Genomic DNA, 18,173 nt, shown 5'->3' on the forward strand with positions numbered 1-18,173 from the left:
CGAATAGACAATCCCTTTAAGAATATGAAAACGCTGAGGGTTATTTATCATACGCCAGCGCTTGTGCATTTTCGCAGCGCAATACATCAAAAGGACAGTGGCATCACTGGAGAAACACCCTTGATGTTGACAGCAGCCAATCAGCTGCTGCCGTTGTTCACTCCATACCCCACACTTAGTGGGGAAGAGGAGTCACCAGATGATGTATCCCACAGTATAAGAATATAGTGGCATACGTTGGTGCCATATGTTGTAAGCACATATCGGCAATCTGCCCGACATGTCCTTACAACATATGTAAAAACATGATGTGAACCCATTTGGCGTTTATGTTGTCACAATTTGGTCCCATGTTACTTAACTGTTACTTAATAATCCTAGGGAAACTATTGTAGATGCATGGATATTATAGAGCTAATAATAATATAGAACTTCAATACATGTCTGTTTCCATCTATGCTGTTCCATGGGGATAACACCTATTTGAATAATATGCAGGATGTTGAGGATCCAAACAGATGGTTGCAATGTGAAATACAAACACAGGGCAGATTTATCATACGCCAACGCTCATCCAACAAAAATAAAATTCTGCCCCTCCAGCATAGACCGATTCATCTTAGGTCCTCTGATGTATCAAGCAGGGCGGCCGGGCAGCAAACATATCTACGCTAGGCCTTACCTGGCCCTACTTGGCATAGAAATATGCTGCAGCATGCAACCTTTCACTTGTGAGTGCACAGGCGCCGGCTGCAGCTAGTGCACAGGCACCAGCCCACTTCACCACCGGGTGCACCCTCTTCATGCCCCTCTACTCCCTCTTGGCGTGAAGATGGCATAAAGGGGATAATAATCACAATGCCTAGCAATTCATAAGGCATTGCAATTATTTCTGACATAAAAGCCCTGACAAATTCCCCCCATAGAGGGATATATATTCAAAACAATGCACTGGAATTGTGGTATAATTTGCACTTCATGCCGTGTGCAACATGTATCAACTGTTTTATTTGTAGCATAGTTTGTAGCATAGATAGAAGGGAAAGGAGGATGATTTTACTTTTTTTAACATTAACAATCTTGTAAATTATTTATATAGAAGGAGCATTGCAGCACACATAATGCATATCCAGAGTGTAACAGGCTATCTTACTAAATATCTTACTAAATACACATTGGATCAAAAACCTAAAACATCAGTGTCAAATATTTTTGGAAAGTCTTGTAACGATCCCAAACTCGGTTCCTATCCCCACCCTTAAAAGTCTTAAATAGGACCCCCCAATTTTTATTGCAGATTCAGATTCCCTAGCATACATTACATTGATTTAACAAAGGTCTTCTTCGATTTTGGTGACAGATGCTGCTGTAATCACCAAAAATCTAAATGTGTGCAAAAACATTGAAAAAGGGAATATTTTGATAAATTAATATCAGATTCATAATCTAAAACTAGATGTAAGCAATATTTTTTCCAAAAGCTATTCCTATGTTGCCAAATTTGAGAAATTAGTATACAGCTTTCAACATTTGAAAACTTTGTAGGCAACGAGAAAAATTACCCCTCTCCAAAGCCGTAAAAACTTACGTTAATCAAGCACTCTAATGTGTGAGAGGCAAGGGGGCTCACATTACACCAGACGCAGAAGAGAACAGAAAACTACTATGTCCATGTTGTTCTTCCAGGGTACTGCTGAATGTAGTTTCTACATAAAAAATTAAACACCCCCTACCTCACCCCCGCTGTGTGGAAAAACAAGGTCAACTTTGGTATCATTAGATACATTTTTAAGAAGTATTTGTCACATATTTTTTTGATCCCATGTGTATTTCTCAATATATCCCCATTTTTGAACAATTTACACAGTTTGATTTTTGGCGATTACGGTTAATGAAAATGTCTTGAATCAAAGACTGAATCAGTGTAATTTTTACTAGGGAATCCGAATTTAATCATTTAAAAAAAAATATTTGACACATATATTTTTATTTTTTTGAACCATTCATATTTCGTGAGATATTCCATAGATATTTCTGACCTTTTTTTTTACACCTTTTATAATGTGTGGCTAACAGGTCTTAAATACAGATTGTCGATTGAAATACTATGTGAAGGTAACTATGGTAATAGTCTTCAGTATAGCATCGCACATCCTTGCTCTTTAGTAACCAACATAATAATCTTGTTTTGTAGGCTGTAAAATAATAACATCAGTAATGTTCTGTATGGGTTAACACTTTAGTTACTTATAGCAAGACTCTTATTGTTCAGTGCTTTTGCACAAGGATAAAAAGTTAATGTACTGTGGATAGAAAGAGATCAAACGATGAGTGATAGTGTAGTGAAAGATCTGTGAAGCACAAGAGCAAAAATAAAATACAACCATTTTTTTACTAATTTACACTACCATTGCCTAAATGTATTGTAGAACTTGGTATTTTATATTCTTCATTTTTGTTTTGTTGATCCATGGGTTCTGCTACATACCGTAGATTGTACAACAGATAATGTATGATTGATCAGGTTCTCAAAGTCAGAAACAATGAATACAGCCACCATGGTCTATACTTTCCTTCCACCGCCCCTGTAGGGGCAGCATAGTTTTCCTCTATGTGTAGTAAGAACACTGTATGGTGCTGTGTTAGCTGCCCATGCAGTAAATGTAAAAATGTTGATTTAGATTAATAAAATATTAAGTGTTACTAACTATTAGTGCCATTTTAAACTATTTAATAATTGGCTATTTATAATAAACCAACTAAACAAGACTTATTTAAAAAGTTTAACACAACAAATTACAACCCATTATATTTTTGGTTAAGATTTCCTGATATGTGATAGAATTCAATGCTAACAATATATTTAATATACTCTTCTATTTGAGCAGTGGGTATACCATTTTATTTGGGCTCCTTAAGGGGGTATTGCCATTTCAGCAAATTAATGTTATTGTTTGTATTATAGAATATTATAATAGTTTCCAATATACTATCTGCATCAATTCTTCATTCTTTTCTAGATCTCTGTTTGCTGTCCTTACATAGAAAGCTTCTATGTCTACTTCCAGTGGACAGAAATCTAAACATGGCCACACATGTGCACAGCTCGATAGTATCATATAGAGTAATCAGAGGTGTGTCGTATAACGAGCCGTGCACCTGTGTGACCATGGTCTGATTCTGTCCACTGGAAATAAACATAGAAGCTTTCTTCAGAAAGACAGCAAGTAGAGATCTAGAAAACTGTGAGGAATTGATACAAAAAGTATATTAGAAACTTGTTTAACTTTATATAATACAAACAATAACATTCATTTGCTGAAATGGGAACAACCCCTTAACAGCCCCTGTTAACAAGTGAAAAGTGATTTAATAAAAACTATGTTGAATCTATTGTTTCAGATATGTTATTATGTCTTAATATTATACCATTAACTTTATGGTGCCATACATTCGATAGCAATTCTTCATGGTTTCCTAGATTTTGGTATCTCGTCATTTCCAAAGCACACCTTTGTCTGCACCTCGTGCAGTGTGCATTGTGGATCTTCATTTTCCAGATGTTCCATGCGACTAATCACTTATGTGGTTTTTTGCTTCATGTTGTGACTTTTTAGACATACATCTGCACCTGGTTCTGGGCAGGTGCAGAGGTAGAATTTTTTTTTTCATGGACCCTGTCTTAACATACAATTTAGTATTATTTCACTTGCTTTGAATTCGTTTTTAACAGAATAGAGGCTTCCGCAGTCCAGCACGCAAATACACAGAGATATAAGACAACAATTAGGTATTATGTATTTCATACTAATTCATATTATCGATAGGAATTCTCTCCGCCTTTTTTAATTTTATTTTTATCCGGGTGGTAATATGACTGAACGGCCACTATAAATCATGTTTTTGTTTACATTTTAACGTCACTGTGATGTAACATCCCCCTAACCTCACGCCAAAACACCACTATACAAGTCAGGTATTTTATGCTGTATGCAACTGAGGAAGAGCCCGGTTCGGGCTTGAAACGTGTCTTACCCAGCTTATCCACTAGAAGTAAACTATGAAGATTCCTATAGAATAACAGCAAGCGGAGTCCTAGAAAGCCATGAAGCGCTGAAACATAAATGATATTGAAAAATTGTATAACTTTTCATTATAAAGAAAAAACTAAATTATTTTATGAAATAAGACTAACCCTTTAAAAACAAAATGGTACAAAGCACACAAAATTAGACTAAACTGGCACAAGTGAAAGGAGGACCCTACCATTGAGGGCTCTCAATCTATGTGGGAGGGTAGATCGAGAAACGAGGTGAGAGAGCAGAGCATTGTGTTGTAGCCAATCATAAACTGATGGCTTTAGAGGTCGCTGTTTGGATTTGGAAGGTGGGGGTGTGATCTGTTTTGGTAGAGAGTTTCAGATAATGTTGGTTTGTGCAAGAGATTTGTGAGAAGGGCAGATATTAAGAGAGCAAGGAGATGGTCTTGTGATAATGAGAGCTTATATGTGGGATGGGATTGGCTGATTAGGTCCGAGACATATGAAAGGAACAGCTTTACATGTTTGTCACATGGCATCACAAAGTCAAAGTGACTACCCATTGTTTTCTGAATTGCAGCTCCCACTGTCAGGATTTCATCTCTGCTGTAGTACATATCATCCTATATATCAACTAGCAAAATCCGCTCTTTAATTTATTACAACAACAGTCATGTTTTTTAATCACATTCCATATAACAAAATAATAGTATCAACAAAATTAATTAAATGTTTTTAATAATTTCAGCTCACAATTAAGATTTATTGTGAATCCATTATTAACTAAAATTCTGAAGTTTCTGTGATACTGAAGCATGTGGTGTTTCCATGGAATTAATAAATTGTTCTTTGTTTGCCTGATTAGAGATATTATGCTTACTTATTAACCAATTACAGGTAGCAGCTTAAGTAGAACTCAGATCTCTATGATGGTGAATTTACATGGAATTTTTAATATAGACACTATTATCTTCCCCTTCAAATGACTTGAATGATCGATGAGTGTGTCGGTGAGGTGCACCTATAATGCAGTATGCATAATGGGGCTTATTTACTAAGGGTCCGCGGATGTACTTTCCTCAGACTTGTCGTTTTCGGGTTTTGCGCTCTTACTCCATCAATACAGTTCTCAGTATGGTTAAAGGCTTTATGCAATTTGACAACCCTTTTTTGTTAGACGAGTACCCTAATGATAAGCTACTCCCAGGTTGTCCTGCTACTCAGACCTCAAACATTTAGTAATCTGTGGTGGGACCTAGAACAAATTGTTTAACTTTCCTGTCACTTTGCCGTAGAACACAATTAAACATTACAACCTCTGTGGGTTACTATGTAATCTTGGATTAAAGGATGGGTTTGATTGTCAGGACTAATTTGATAAAGATTACATTGATGTCCCAGCTGTTATATGTGCTCTGTAATGTCCCAGTTAGGGTTACTAAGTGTTGGTTCTGTAGGATTCCACCAGCTTCTTTTATGACCTCAATTGGAAAGAAAAGTGTGACTTTTATAAAATGGGTTGGACACTTATACTAAACTTTAACAAGGTAAGTATAAGACCCTAATAGGGCTACACTGTTAAAGTTTATGAGCTATGGGCCACTTGACCCCTGTGTAGCTGGCAGATGGAGAGGGCCCTGAGTCATTAATGTTTGCAAGCCCCCTCTGCAATCCGGCCCCGGTGAAAGAGGTGAGGGTGCAGGGGTAGTTTTATACTTGTGAAATGCATATCTGCTGTTTTCACTCTTATCTGTTGTCTTCTGTCAATTAATTTATGTCTGTTCTTGTAGAAAAACATTGTTTGATTAACAAATTATATTTGCAATATGAAGGTATGTCTCTAATAATTGTTATTAGAAGCAATGCTTTTTGGAGGATGTAGTGCGTAAAGTGACTGCCATAATATTCATTTTTGTAAGCTTGTACAAGAAATACATCTTATAATATTGTACTCCATAAACTAGCTTGAGGCAACCGGCTTTGAATCTATTTTCTCTTTAGTGTTGAACAGTAATGTTATTTGTCCAAGGTGTAGTTCTGCAGGACAGGCATATTTCTAAGTTTGACATATAATTTACTGAAGGTACAGAAATTGCACTTGCTACTGTTCTGAGTAAACTTTCATGAAGTTACCACAAACATCACCCCTATGATTTACAACTAGACTCCAATGAGAAACATATAGTAGTATTAGGAGAAGTGACCCTAAAAACAAGATTAAACCAAGGCTAAACATAAAGTGTTTTCCAAGCCTAGAATATTAGTGACCTGTGCAGAGAATAGGTAATTAATAATAGGTGATTGGTAGTAATACCCTTAAATTATGCAAATGAGACTGAGGGGTCTACATAGGGGGTCATAGGTGTCAATGGAGCCTGGAACCCTTCAGACTCATTTGCATCATTGTAAAATCCCTTTTTTGTTAAATAAAGGGGCTTAAGAGCCTTTAAGAAGAGCAGATCCTGCCAGATGGGGCACACAGAAGTCAGTCTGCTTGGTTTACAATCCTTCACCCTGGTGGTAGATGTTATTTAACCTCTTAAAGACCTGGTCCTTTTTTGTTTTTTAATTTCCATTTTTCACATCCCACTTCAAAAATCTATAACTTTTTAAATTTTACACGTAAAGAGTTCTGTGATGGCTTGTTTTCTGTGTAACAAACTGCACTTCATAGTAATTGTTTTGAATATTCCATGCAGTGTACTGGGAAGCGGGGAAAAAAATTCCAAATGCAGTCAAAATGGTGAAAAAACCTATTTGCTCCATTTTCTTGTAGGCTTGGCTTTTACTGCTTTCACTATGCGCCCCAAATGACATTTCTATTTTATTCTTTCGGACGGTACGATCACAGGCATACCAAATTTGTATCGGTTTTATAATGTTTTCATACATTTACAAAAATTAAAGCCTACTGTACAAAAATGTTTTTTTGATTTTGCCATTTCTGATGCTAATAACTTTTTCATTTTGATGATGTTCTCAATGCTATAACTTTTAGGACTATATAACCTTTTAATTAGGTTTTTATATATTTTTTCAAAATGGCAAAAAAGTGCCATTTTCGACTTTGGACACTATTTTCCGTTAAGGGGTTAAATGCAGTGAAAAAATGATATTATATTTTGATATATTGGGTATTTTTGGATGTGGTGATACCTAATGTGTTTATGATTTTTACTGTTTATATATATTTATATCAGTTCTAGGGAAAGGGGGGGTTAGGTTTTTTTATCACAATTTTTTTTTACTTTTTTTTTATTTTTACTTTCACTATTTTTCAGAGCCCCTGATCGATCCTACCATATACTGCCATAATACAGTATGGCAGTATATGGGGATTTTCCACCTCATTCATTAAAATGTGCAAATCAAACATTGTAATGAATAGTTTTAAAAAAGAGACAGCCTCGGGTCTTCGGAAGACCGTGTTGCCATCTTTTAGAAGTCATCGTCAGCTTTGACAGTGGCAATTGACAGGATAACACCAACGATCGGTGCTAGCACCGATCAGGGGTGTTACCGGTAAGTCTTTGCTGCAATATGCTGAGCCCTCTCCATGCATCGGGATGCCAGCATTGGGCGTGCCTGGACAAGTGTCGGGACCCAGAGCTGCTGTCAGGCCCACATAAGGCTGTACATAAGGTATCCAAAGGGGGTGAGTAGGTATTTATATAAAATAACCATGAGGGGACTGAATATAATTAAGCTATGAGGGGGCTGTATATAAAATAAACACCAGGAGGCTGTATAAAAAATAACCACGAGAGGGCTGATAAATTAGGGGATATTTTAGGTAACAGGAAACTGTTTATTTAAGTTTCTATATTTTAAATGCCGCCACATAATTTCCTTGTTGTAGGAATAACATTTACATTGTGAGTCACAATAAGAAAAAGCTTTATAGTGGTTGTGAGTCTTAGCTAATCACAACTATAAGAAGATGATTACAATCTTCTAAGCACTTTTTCATTTGCTCTATCAATTAGCTGTCTAGTCTTCAAGACAGCTACGCTAATTCTGGTCAAGCAGCACTCAGTACAGCTTCCGTGTTTATTTTCATATAATTATTTTGTTTTCTATTCTCTTTTCTTAAAATTTCAACGAAAGAACAACTTGACCTAAAATGAATGTTATGATATCCGCTCTTGACTAAGTCATTAGCTGAATAATGTTCTGCCTTTTTATTAGGTAAAAGTACATAGCTTTTATCTAATCAGTATTATAATGTTATCAATAGTATTCACTTTTAGCATATATCAATAGCATATATATATATATATATATATATATATATATATATATATATATATAAATATATACATATATATATATGCAACATCCCCCACCGGGGCCTAGCCCTTGAGGTGAGGCCTGGAGACAGCCGGGGCCCGCGGTACCGGAGTGGCTGGCGGTTGCGGCCTAAGCACGCTATTGTCACGGTGCTTGGTACGGGGGAACCGGAGGGCTGTCCTACAGCCTGGCAGGTCTCCAGCAGGGTGGTGTTGGCAAGAAAAGATGAGGGAGAGGCTGCTATAGCGGATCTCCCTGGGGCAACCCCTTAATGTCCCGAGTGTGAGTCTCTGGGTGATGGACAGGGTGCCGGTGATGAAGGTAGTTGTAGTAGCAGGGACCAGACGGAGACAGAAGTTGAAGAAAACAACTTACAATTCGTTTATTGCAACCGGCAGGAACTGCAGAAAACGTGTCTTTAACAGGTGGAGTACTGGAGAGGTATTTGGAGGGAGCCACAGGATGTATTTCACCAGCCTGGATGTAAGAGCAGGCTGGGAGGCAGCTGTGTCCTTAGAGGAGGCTTCAGCTCGGTCCTGGATCTCTTCAGGTATCACCCTTGAAGGTAGGATGATACCCCTTTTCCTCACTACACTAGCTCTAGTCTAATCTTCCACTTCAGGCAGGGGCTAGGCTCTTCCTGCACTGGTCTGGTATGCTAGAGACTCTGAGCTGCTGCTCAGCTAACTACTCTCTGCTTGTGTCCTGCAGACCCAGAGGGCCTGACTAGGACCGGTCTATTCTCCCTTCTGGGAGAGACTGCTCTCTTCTCTCTCTTGGGAGAGACTTCTCTCTAAGAGCTCTGGAACATTCCTGGCCAGGGGGTTTTATTACCTCCCTTTGGTCAGGTGGTGGCTGCTCCTCCAATTACCTCTCAGTTCACAGAGACAGGATGTAACACAGACATTGGTTGACATTATTACATCACAAATTAACTTCTGCCTTGCCAGGCAGGATTAACCACTGCAATTTCCCCTGTGTGATGTGGTGACATGTTATGGGGCTTATTCGCAAGCACCCACTCGCCATTGCATCGGCGAGGGTGTTGCATACCCCGGGGGCAATTGAAAGAGCCGCCCTCGGCTCGACTACAGATGTTTTGGGGCACAGAGGGGGCTAAGGGCACTTCTGGGAAGTGCAGGCTATGTGAGGTGTAGGGACAAACCGCCCATGGTCCTGGAAACAGGCACCTGGGTTGGTGTCGGACTAAGACAAAAATATGTAGCTGTATGACAGTTGGTCGCTGACGCCATTAGCACATGACAGTGTATAATCTCTTGACTGAGATAAATAAGGGTAAGAGTCTCAGGAAAGTCTCTGGCTCTTTGGGGAAAGTGGAAAAATATACACAATATGTACAAAGGACATAGTACCTGGAGAGGGATACAGCCCTTCAGGGATTAGTCAGTATCGCTGGGTTCAGCAAAGACAGGATCCAGCTCCTGCAGGGAATCCTGTGCATCCTCAGCGGGAGTAGGTACCGGCTGGGGACACCCGGTGGCAGCAGTGGGTACTGCAGGTGCAGCAACATCCTCCGGACCTTCAGGGGGAGGAGCGCTGTCGCCCGGGGTGTCGGCTGTTCCAGCCGGGGGCTCAACTGAGCCAGGGACCACAGAGGGGTCCAGAAAAAAATAAACGGAGTCCAGCGGCCGCGCCGCGGCTCCTTTCAGCTCCGGTTCTTCCGGGGCCGGGTCATCACCCCATTGGTAACCGGCACGGGGAGATGCGGGCCTAGATGGAACCTCCGGACAAGGTTCACTAGCCGGGATGTCTTCTCCCACAGAAGAGCCGCGGGACCTGGCAATGCTCCCGGCAGGGGAGACAGTGGGGGTGGCGCCCTGGATCATGCCCGGCCCATGGATAGCAATGGGACCCGTACTCACAATTACTGTGGATGGGGCATTCACGTGGGTCACCGCCCGGGGACTTGCAGCCGAGGAGGAAGAGGTGTTCGGAGACTCCGGCCACTCGTCGTCCTCATACCAGTCATCCTGCGGGAAGTAACGGTCCTCGTCGGAGTCGGGGATCCGGATCACGCCAGCCGCCCAGGGTCCTCGAGGTCCTTCCTGCAGGGAGAACTCGATGCACTCTCCCGGCTTCAGGTTGTGCAGGCTCTCTGGCAGATCAGGCCTCTTGACAGACCGGCGGGGTATAAATACTTCCCGTCCGGTGTAGTCCTGGGTGGCGAAGCCATAGCCCTTCCGCTTGTCGAAGAACCGGACCATGCCGGTGGTGCGATTCTTCTCGACCCAAGCTCCAGCTGTAGATCGACCGGCCATATACCGCTGGGCCTCCTTTTCTCGGCGTCGCTGGTCCGAGACAGCGTCTCGGAGTCGCCGGCGGGCGGCCTCACCTCGGCCTTGAGGCTGCGGAGGTTTCGGTGCTGGGGCTCGTGGCTCCGGTTCAGGCTCGGATCTCCTTGGACGACAGGTAGGTGCCGGAACAGGAGCAGGAACCACCGGAGGGTCAGGAACCACCACAGCGGGGCTAGCAGGCCGCGCAGCAGGAGTAGTAGGCCTCGGAGCAGGTGGAGCGGCAACACTAGGCCCAGGCGTTGGCTCAGCAGGAGTCGGGGCATCCCCACGTGGCGCCTCCACGTGGACCCGCGGTACCGGGATGGTAGCCGGGATAGGGACGAGGAACCGCCCGGGTGGGATTTGGTATTGCGTCACCGTTTGGTAACATGTCCTGGTGACGAAGGCCCGAGTCAATCCTCGGTGCAGCCGATGTCCAGCGGAGGGTCTTCGGACGGGCTGCGCAGAGACCACCACCATAGTCTCTAGGACCTCATAAAACTCCGGACGCTCCACAGGAGGGAAAGGCGGAGGACCCCACATGGCGTTGTCCTCGCTGTCCAAAGTCCACTCCAGTTCTGGCGCTTCTCTGAGGCAGGGCAGGAAGTCCGCCTCGAGCCAGTGGGAGGAGTCCAAGTCCTTCCCGCCAAGAGCTGTGGCGGGCTCTAATTTTTCCTGCGCCACAGGAGGCGGGGTTCGCGCCCTTCGCGCGTGGGTGGAGCTTGATGCGTCATCTGGGTTTCCCGCCAGTGAAGGTTTTGGCGGGCTCGAATTATTTGCTGCGCCACAGTTCCTGAGGTAAAAATCTTCAGGCACGGCAGCGCCGGATGTAGCAGGGCTGGTACAGTTCTTGCCAGGATTAACCTCTGGAGTGCGGGAGCGGCGCTCGACAGCACGTGGCAGCAGTATAACACAGTTCATTCCAGAAACGCACAAGTCCTTAGGCCTAAACCCGGATGGCAGCAGGGTTAGGCAGCACAGTCTTTTAATAAAGTAAAGTCTTTAATGCCGTAATAAGGCACAGAAGTCTATATCCTGTTCGTGACGCCACTTGCAACATCCCCCACCGGGGCCTAGCCCTTGAGGTGAGGCCTGGAGACAGCCGGGGCCCGCGGTACCGGAGTGGCTGGCAGTTGCGGCCTAAGCACGCTATTGTCACGGTGCTTGGTACGGGGGAACCGGAGGGCTGTCCTACAGCCTGGCAGGTCTCCAGCAGGGTGGTGTTGGCAAGAAATGATGAGGGAGAGGCTGCTATAGCAGATCTCCCTGGGGCAACCCCTTAGTGTCCCGAGTGTGAGTCTCTGGGTGATGGACAGGGTGCCCGGTGATGAAGGCAGCCGTATTAGCAGGGACCAGACGGAGACAGAAGTTGAAGAAAACAACTTACAGTTCTTTATTTGAACCGCAGGAACCGCAGCAAACGTGCCTTTAACAGGTAGGTAGGGTGCCGAGATGTGAGTTGGAGGGAGCCTCAGGAGATAGTTCACCAGCCTGGAAGTAGAGGGCAGGCTGGGAGGCAGCTGTGTCCTGGTAGGAAGCTTCAGCTTGTCCTGTAGGGCTTCAGGTGTCACCTTCAAAGGTAAGATGATACCCCTTTTCCTCACTACACTAACTCTAGTCTAATGCTCCACTCTTCAGAGGCAGGGGCTAGGCTCTTCCTGCTCTGGTATGGGCTAGACAGAGATTTACTCACTCACTCACTACATAGACTGAGAGACTTCTCTCTCTAACTCTCTAAGAGTTCTCCAGAACATTCCTGGCCAGAGGTTTTATTACCTCCCTTTGGTCAGGTGGTGGCTGCTCCTCCAATCACATCTCAGCTTACAGAGCACAGGATGTAACACATATCATTGGACAACAGCATCTTGCATCATACAAAATACTTAACCTCTGCCTTGCCAGGCAGGATTCACCACTGCAATATCCCTATGTCCTGTCAGGACCATGTTGTGTAATGTGGGTATATGCAGGTGGGACGTATTCGCAAACCCTACCTCGCCATTGCATCGGCGAGGGTGTTGCATATATATATATATATATATATATATATATAAAAATGCAAAGAGGGGAGGCAGCACTCGGGAAAAGTTATGAACTCGGGTGCAATTCCCAGGACCTTAACCAAGGTCCATCCAACCATACAACAGCAAAAAAAACGGCAGCAGTCCGAGATTTGTGAAAATCAGAAAAACGTACTCATTTATTCACACATGTGTCAAGGCTACGTTTCGGCTCCTTACATCTGGAGCCTTTCTCAGCTTGAGAAATATATTCGGCATTATACTAGGTTTTCCCTTTGGCTGCATAGTATCAGTATAGGTAACAAGGCTACGTGGTCATTGGCCACTGGCAGCGCCTTAGTGCAGCCACCATTTGATAACTGTGATGTATAGTAGTACAGCCATCAGTAAACAAAAGAAGAATTATTCAACTCGTCTCTGTTAATAACCAGCTCACCTCCACTATTGTCAATCACTGGTAGCACCTCTTTGACTTATTCTAGAAAACTATGTAACAATCTGCTCAATTTCTCCTACATGTTGCTGAAGGCTTACACTACATTTTCTCAATGACAACTTCCCTTTAACATCTGAATGACTATTATCATGACTGTACTGCTAAGCTTTATGGTACAGACATTGTAACCATTTTAACTGCTACAATTCCTAAAGTTATGTCATTAATGACTATGAAATCTTCATTCCTAGTCCTAAAAAAAAGACATCTTGGTTAAATTGTAATATATGATAGAGATAAGCAAATTGGCAAAGTCTCCATAAGGAGGTCTTACCGAAGTCAGATGTGCAATACCTTTATTACATGTGGGTTTTATCATAGATTGCTGCATAGACCAATAAAAATGAATATATCAAATTAAACTTTACTTTGCATTTCATGTTTCTACAGATTATCCATTATTGGTCTCAGGATGAACACTTTACTGAATACCTCAAGCCAAGCAGGAGCTCGAAAATCTTATTGTTCGCAGCAGTGAAGCCCTCTTTTTGTTGTCATTGGTGGTACTGTCAGGACAATTTGCAAAATGAATTTTTCAGCAGATTACATCAATCAGTCAATTAATGAATTATTCTTCCCAAATAGGAGCAGTCTGCTGCCGCCAGAAGAAGACTGTACATTGCCACTGGCAATAGTTTTTACCTTATGTCTGGCGTATGGAGTTGTTATCATACTTGGACTCTCTGGAAATTTGGCTCTTATAATTATCATATTGAAGCAAAAAGAGATGCGTAATGTCACTAATATTCTTATTGTAAATCTCTCATTTTCTGATCTTTTGGCAACAATAATGTGTCTCCCATTTACCTTGGTTTACACCCTGATGGATCACTGGATTTTTGGAGAAGTAATGTGTAAGCTAAATGAATATGTTCAGTGTGTTTCTGTCACAGTTTCTATTTTCTCATTGGTCCTCATTGCTGTTGAGCGTCATCAGCTCATCATAAATCCACGTGGATGGAGACCAAATAACAGACATGCTTGTATTGGAATCACAGCAATATGGATTGTAGCCATGACTGGTTCTTTGCCTTTTATGATATACAATACTCTAACAGATGAACCATTCCGGAATATAAGCATTGATTCCTACATTGGAAAATATGTCTGCATGCAAGAGTTCCCAAAGGAGAAATTCAGGCTTTCATATACTACACTGCTATTTGTCGTACAGTACCTTGGACCACTCTTCTTTATATTTGTCTGTTATACAAAGGTAACATTTTCAGTTTTGTAACATGGTTTTGATTTATTTTTTTTAAGCCAGGGAAACACACATTTTATTTTCTATATAAATAATTCAGCTGTTATTATAGCACATTGTATGGTTCCTTTTTAATGCATCTAAGTGTTTTTATATTTTAAATGTAAATAAAAAAAACACGAAAACATATATTACTTGAAATAAGGATTTAATTAAAAAATACATCACAAAAGCCAATCATACAAGATTCAATCCCTTTGGGATCGAATTGTTCCAATCTGATGTTGCTCCAGTTCTACAAATTGGTATATAACCACCTCTAGTCCTCTAAAACTCAGATTTTTATTCTCATTAAAAGGTCCTAGTTCATTTTGTTAATTTTCCTTAATTTTTTAATTAGGGTTAGAGTTGTAGATAGGCTTAGCATTAACCATAACCCTACTTCTAACCCTAATGCTAAAATAATTAATATAGAAAACAAGAAGAAGAATCTCTGGTTTACAGCACCAGAGGAGGTTATATTCCAGAACAATTAAAGCAACAAAGGTTTTTTTCAAATTTGATTCGTGTCAAAGTCTACGAATCGACAAATAGATCTGTTCATCTCTCTATGGTATATACATATTATACTTTTCTTTACAAAATCAGGTCAAAAGTGTGAGAAATCAATGCAACTGTAAAATTTTTAAGAAGCAGTTCTTTTCATTAATCCTATTATGATTACCATATACTTATATCTAAAACACATTCCTCAATAAATGAGGTGAGGAATGGTACTTGGGTTTTGACTATCAGTGTAAACATTGGTGTAGTATAAAGAGACTTTTTTAGAGCTGAGCCCCAGAAAAAACAACTACCTAATAGCTAATTTCAAGCATATTTTATCCCTGCATAATCTAATTATGCTTTCTGATTTCATTATTTGATCCAGAGAGTTAAGCAGAGGAAAAAAAGCAACTCTTCTTTACAAAAAATTTGTAAAATTTTACAAAATATTTCCTTAATTCCTTATTAGAGATGAGCGAGTATACTCAAGATCGAGCAGTAAATTAATAAAATAAATTGAATAAAAGTATTTTGCAGATGTGTGCGTGTGTCTTCCAATAGGTTCGGAGATACGCGTGCACATCTGCAAAGTGAAGAATAGATTTAAAACATTAAAAACAGTGAACACAGGACCATTTAAGTGCAGAACACATTGAAAGAACACTATTCTTCACATTCCAGATGTTCGTGCACATCTCCTTACACGCGCGAACACCTGCAAATATAAGAATAGTGTTATTTCAATGTGTTCTTACAAGTAAAACATCTGCAAACATCTGAAATATTTTTTTGCACTGTTCTTTTAATGTTCTGTTTTATTAAAAAAATGCTCGGGTCTCCCATTGACTTCAATGGGGCTCGTTATTTGAGACGAGCACTCGAGCATCTGGAAAAGTTCGTCTCGAATAACGAGCACCCGAGCATTTTATTGCTCGCTCATCTCTATTCCTTATCGTTTGCTTCTTAAAAATATATTAACGGCCATTAAGCCTATTTTCTATGCAGTCATTTAAGCTGAAGCCAAAAGATTTTATTGAAAAATAAATAATTTCTATATATTTGCAATTGTTTCTTTCCCAGTGTGGTTTCATCAGCCAGAAAATCTACTTTAAAATGGTTGGATAAAGTCAAGCTCTCCCTAATTTAGAATTCACCATATTTTCTAATTTACGTCCCTGCGTATAGGATTATATTAACTACTCTTTCTCCGGAAGTTTGGTGCATCATGTCAATCACAGCTGAGGGGGCTTTCTGAGTCATTGAGAGCTTGACTTCAGTACTGAGCTCCCCACTTCTGTGACTTTATACAACTACTTTTCTTCTCACTTCAAAGTTTTCTGGATTATGCCACTGCACTGGACTATGACAGAAACATGATCTGCTAAAAGTTAAGCTGCTTGACAACATACAGTTCATTAGATCAATTTTTTTGTGTTAACATTGCGTTATTTTTAAAAAAAATTTTTTTAAAAAAGAAGTGTTTATTCACACTAATAGCAAAATGTATAATTGAATTAAAAAAAACTAAAAGAACTGCTTGGTTCCTTCACTTGTAAGGATTATATTAAGAACAATAAGTGATCTAGATAAATTAATTTCCTTTCTTTCTGTTTAGATTTTTCTCAGATTGAAAAGACGAAACAACATGATGGATAAAATAAGAGACAATAAGTACAGATCCAGTGAAACTAAAAGAATCAACATCATGCTCTTTTCCATCGTGGTTGGATTTGCTTTATGTTGGCTGCCATTTTTTATCTTCAACTTGGTGTTTGATTGGAACCATGAGGCAATTGCAACGTGCAACCATAACCTGTTATTTTTGATTTGCCATCTCACAGCAATGATCTCTACCTGTGTGAATCCAATCTTCTATGGGTTTCTCAACAAAAACTTTCAGAGAGACCTACAGTTCTTCTTTAATTTCTGTGATTTTCGGTCTCGAGAAGACGATTATGAGACTATAGCTATGTCTACCATGCACACGGATGTTTCTAAAACATCTCTTAAACAAGCAAGCCCAATAGCATAAAATGGATGATGAAATGCCAGTTTATTGGCAATAATTGTGTTGAAAGTATGTCCCCCAATAAGCACAAATCCATTTGATAAACTTAACTATCACCAGTCACTTCATGAACATTTGTGTTTGGACCCTGTTGACACTTGGATTGCATCTAGACTCTGGGAGTTTTCTTTTTGCATTTTTACGCCTGCATCTCCCACACATATTAATATATGTGATTTTGTACAATGACACCTACTGCCATATCTTTCTGCTTGTGCTTTTACTTTTTCGTTCTAGTGGATTTGAGTGTCTTTTAACACTAAGAACAACACAAATATACTGATCACTCAAAACTGTGAATGTTACAATATTTTATACTCTACACTTAAGCTTGTATTATTGACGATAATCACAGTATATCAGATGTGCTATTTATTATAATTGTTATTTTTTCATAAAAATGTACAGAAACATACACAAGTATATTTTACAATGCATTACTAAGGCACTGCTTTTTAGGTACAATTCTTTTTTTTTTCTTTTATTATACACTTCATTTGTAGTAGTACCAAGGATAATATTTTAGGGAAGTGTGCCTTAACGTTTTTAAAGTGAGAAAATTAGTATTGTAGATGTGCTTTTCTTCTATAAAGGATATGTTGTATTACTAGTGTATTTCCTAATTATATTCCTGGCTTATTTCCTAACATAGACACTGTTCTTAGAGTTAGGTCTATTATTACAACCATACATATAAAATACCTTTTAATAGTTATAATAACTATAACGTACTGCTGCCTTGTCATTACATAATGTTCTAAAACAAACAAAAAAACATTCAGTAGTAACTGGTCTCTATACCTTTAAAGGAGTATTCCAAGGATAGGTATCCCATCTTGAAAATAGGGGCTACTTACTTTATGGCAGCCCAACTGACTCTTGAGTTTGCCATGGCCTATCTTTATTTAGGTCTGTGGAATAGCTGAGTCTACACACTCTTATCTTGCATTTATGCTATTTTCTGAGAATATGCCATACACACCGAAGCTGGAAAAAACCCTTTAATCATTCGTTTGAATCCTACATAGAGCTGCTCACAATTTTATTAATCTCCCACAGTGGGGAACATGTATCTTACTTTTTTTTCTTTGCTGTATAATTGAAACATTTGGAAGGTCTATTTTGCACCTTAAATATGATCATGTCTTTTTTCTTGTGATACATGTTCAGTTTTTCCCATCCCGGCAGGCGCAACTTTTGGCTTTTTTGAGACTT

The 18,173-nt window shown here is 40.2% G+C and overlaps 1 protein-coding gene across 1 annotated transcript in view; it reads left to right on the plus strand.

Moving 5' to 3' along the window:
* NPY1R (neuropeptide Y receptor Y1) overlaps window positions 1–17,162 on the plus strand; it is a 42,064-nt gene extending 24,902 nt beyond the window's left edge. Inside the window, exons 2-3 of the mRNA XM_072120375.1 lie at window positions 13,531–14,356; window positions 16,506–17,162. Coding sequence (XP_071976476.1) covers window positions 13,667–14,356; window positions 16,506–16,922 — 1,107 coding nt within the window. The 5' untranslated portion in view covers window positions 13,531–13,666 and the 3' untranslated portion in view covers window positions 16,923–17,162. The remainder of the gene's footprint in view (window positions 1–13,530; window positions 14,357–16,505) is intronic.
* The last annotated feature ends 1,011 nt before the right edge of the window (window positions 17,163–18,173 follow it).

This window comes from Engystomops pustulosus, chromosome 1 (genome assembly GCF_040894005.1).
Source record: "Engystomops pustulosus chromosome 1, aEngPut4.maternal, whole genome shotgun sequence".
Classification (NCBI taxonomy): Eukaryota; Metazoa; Chordata; class Amphibia; order Anura; family Leptodactylidae; genus Engystomops; species Engystomops pustulosus.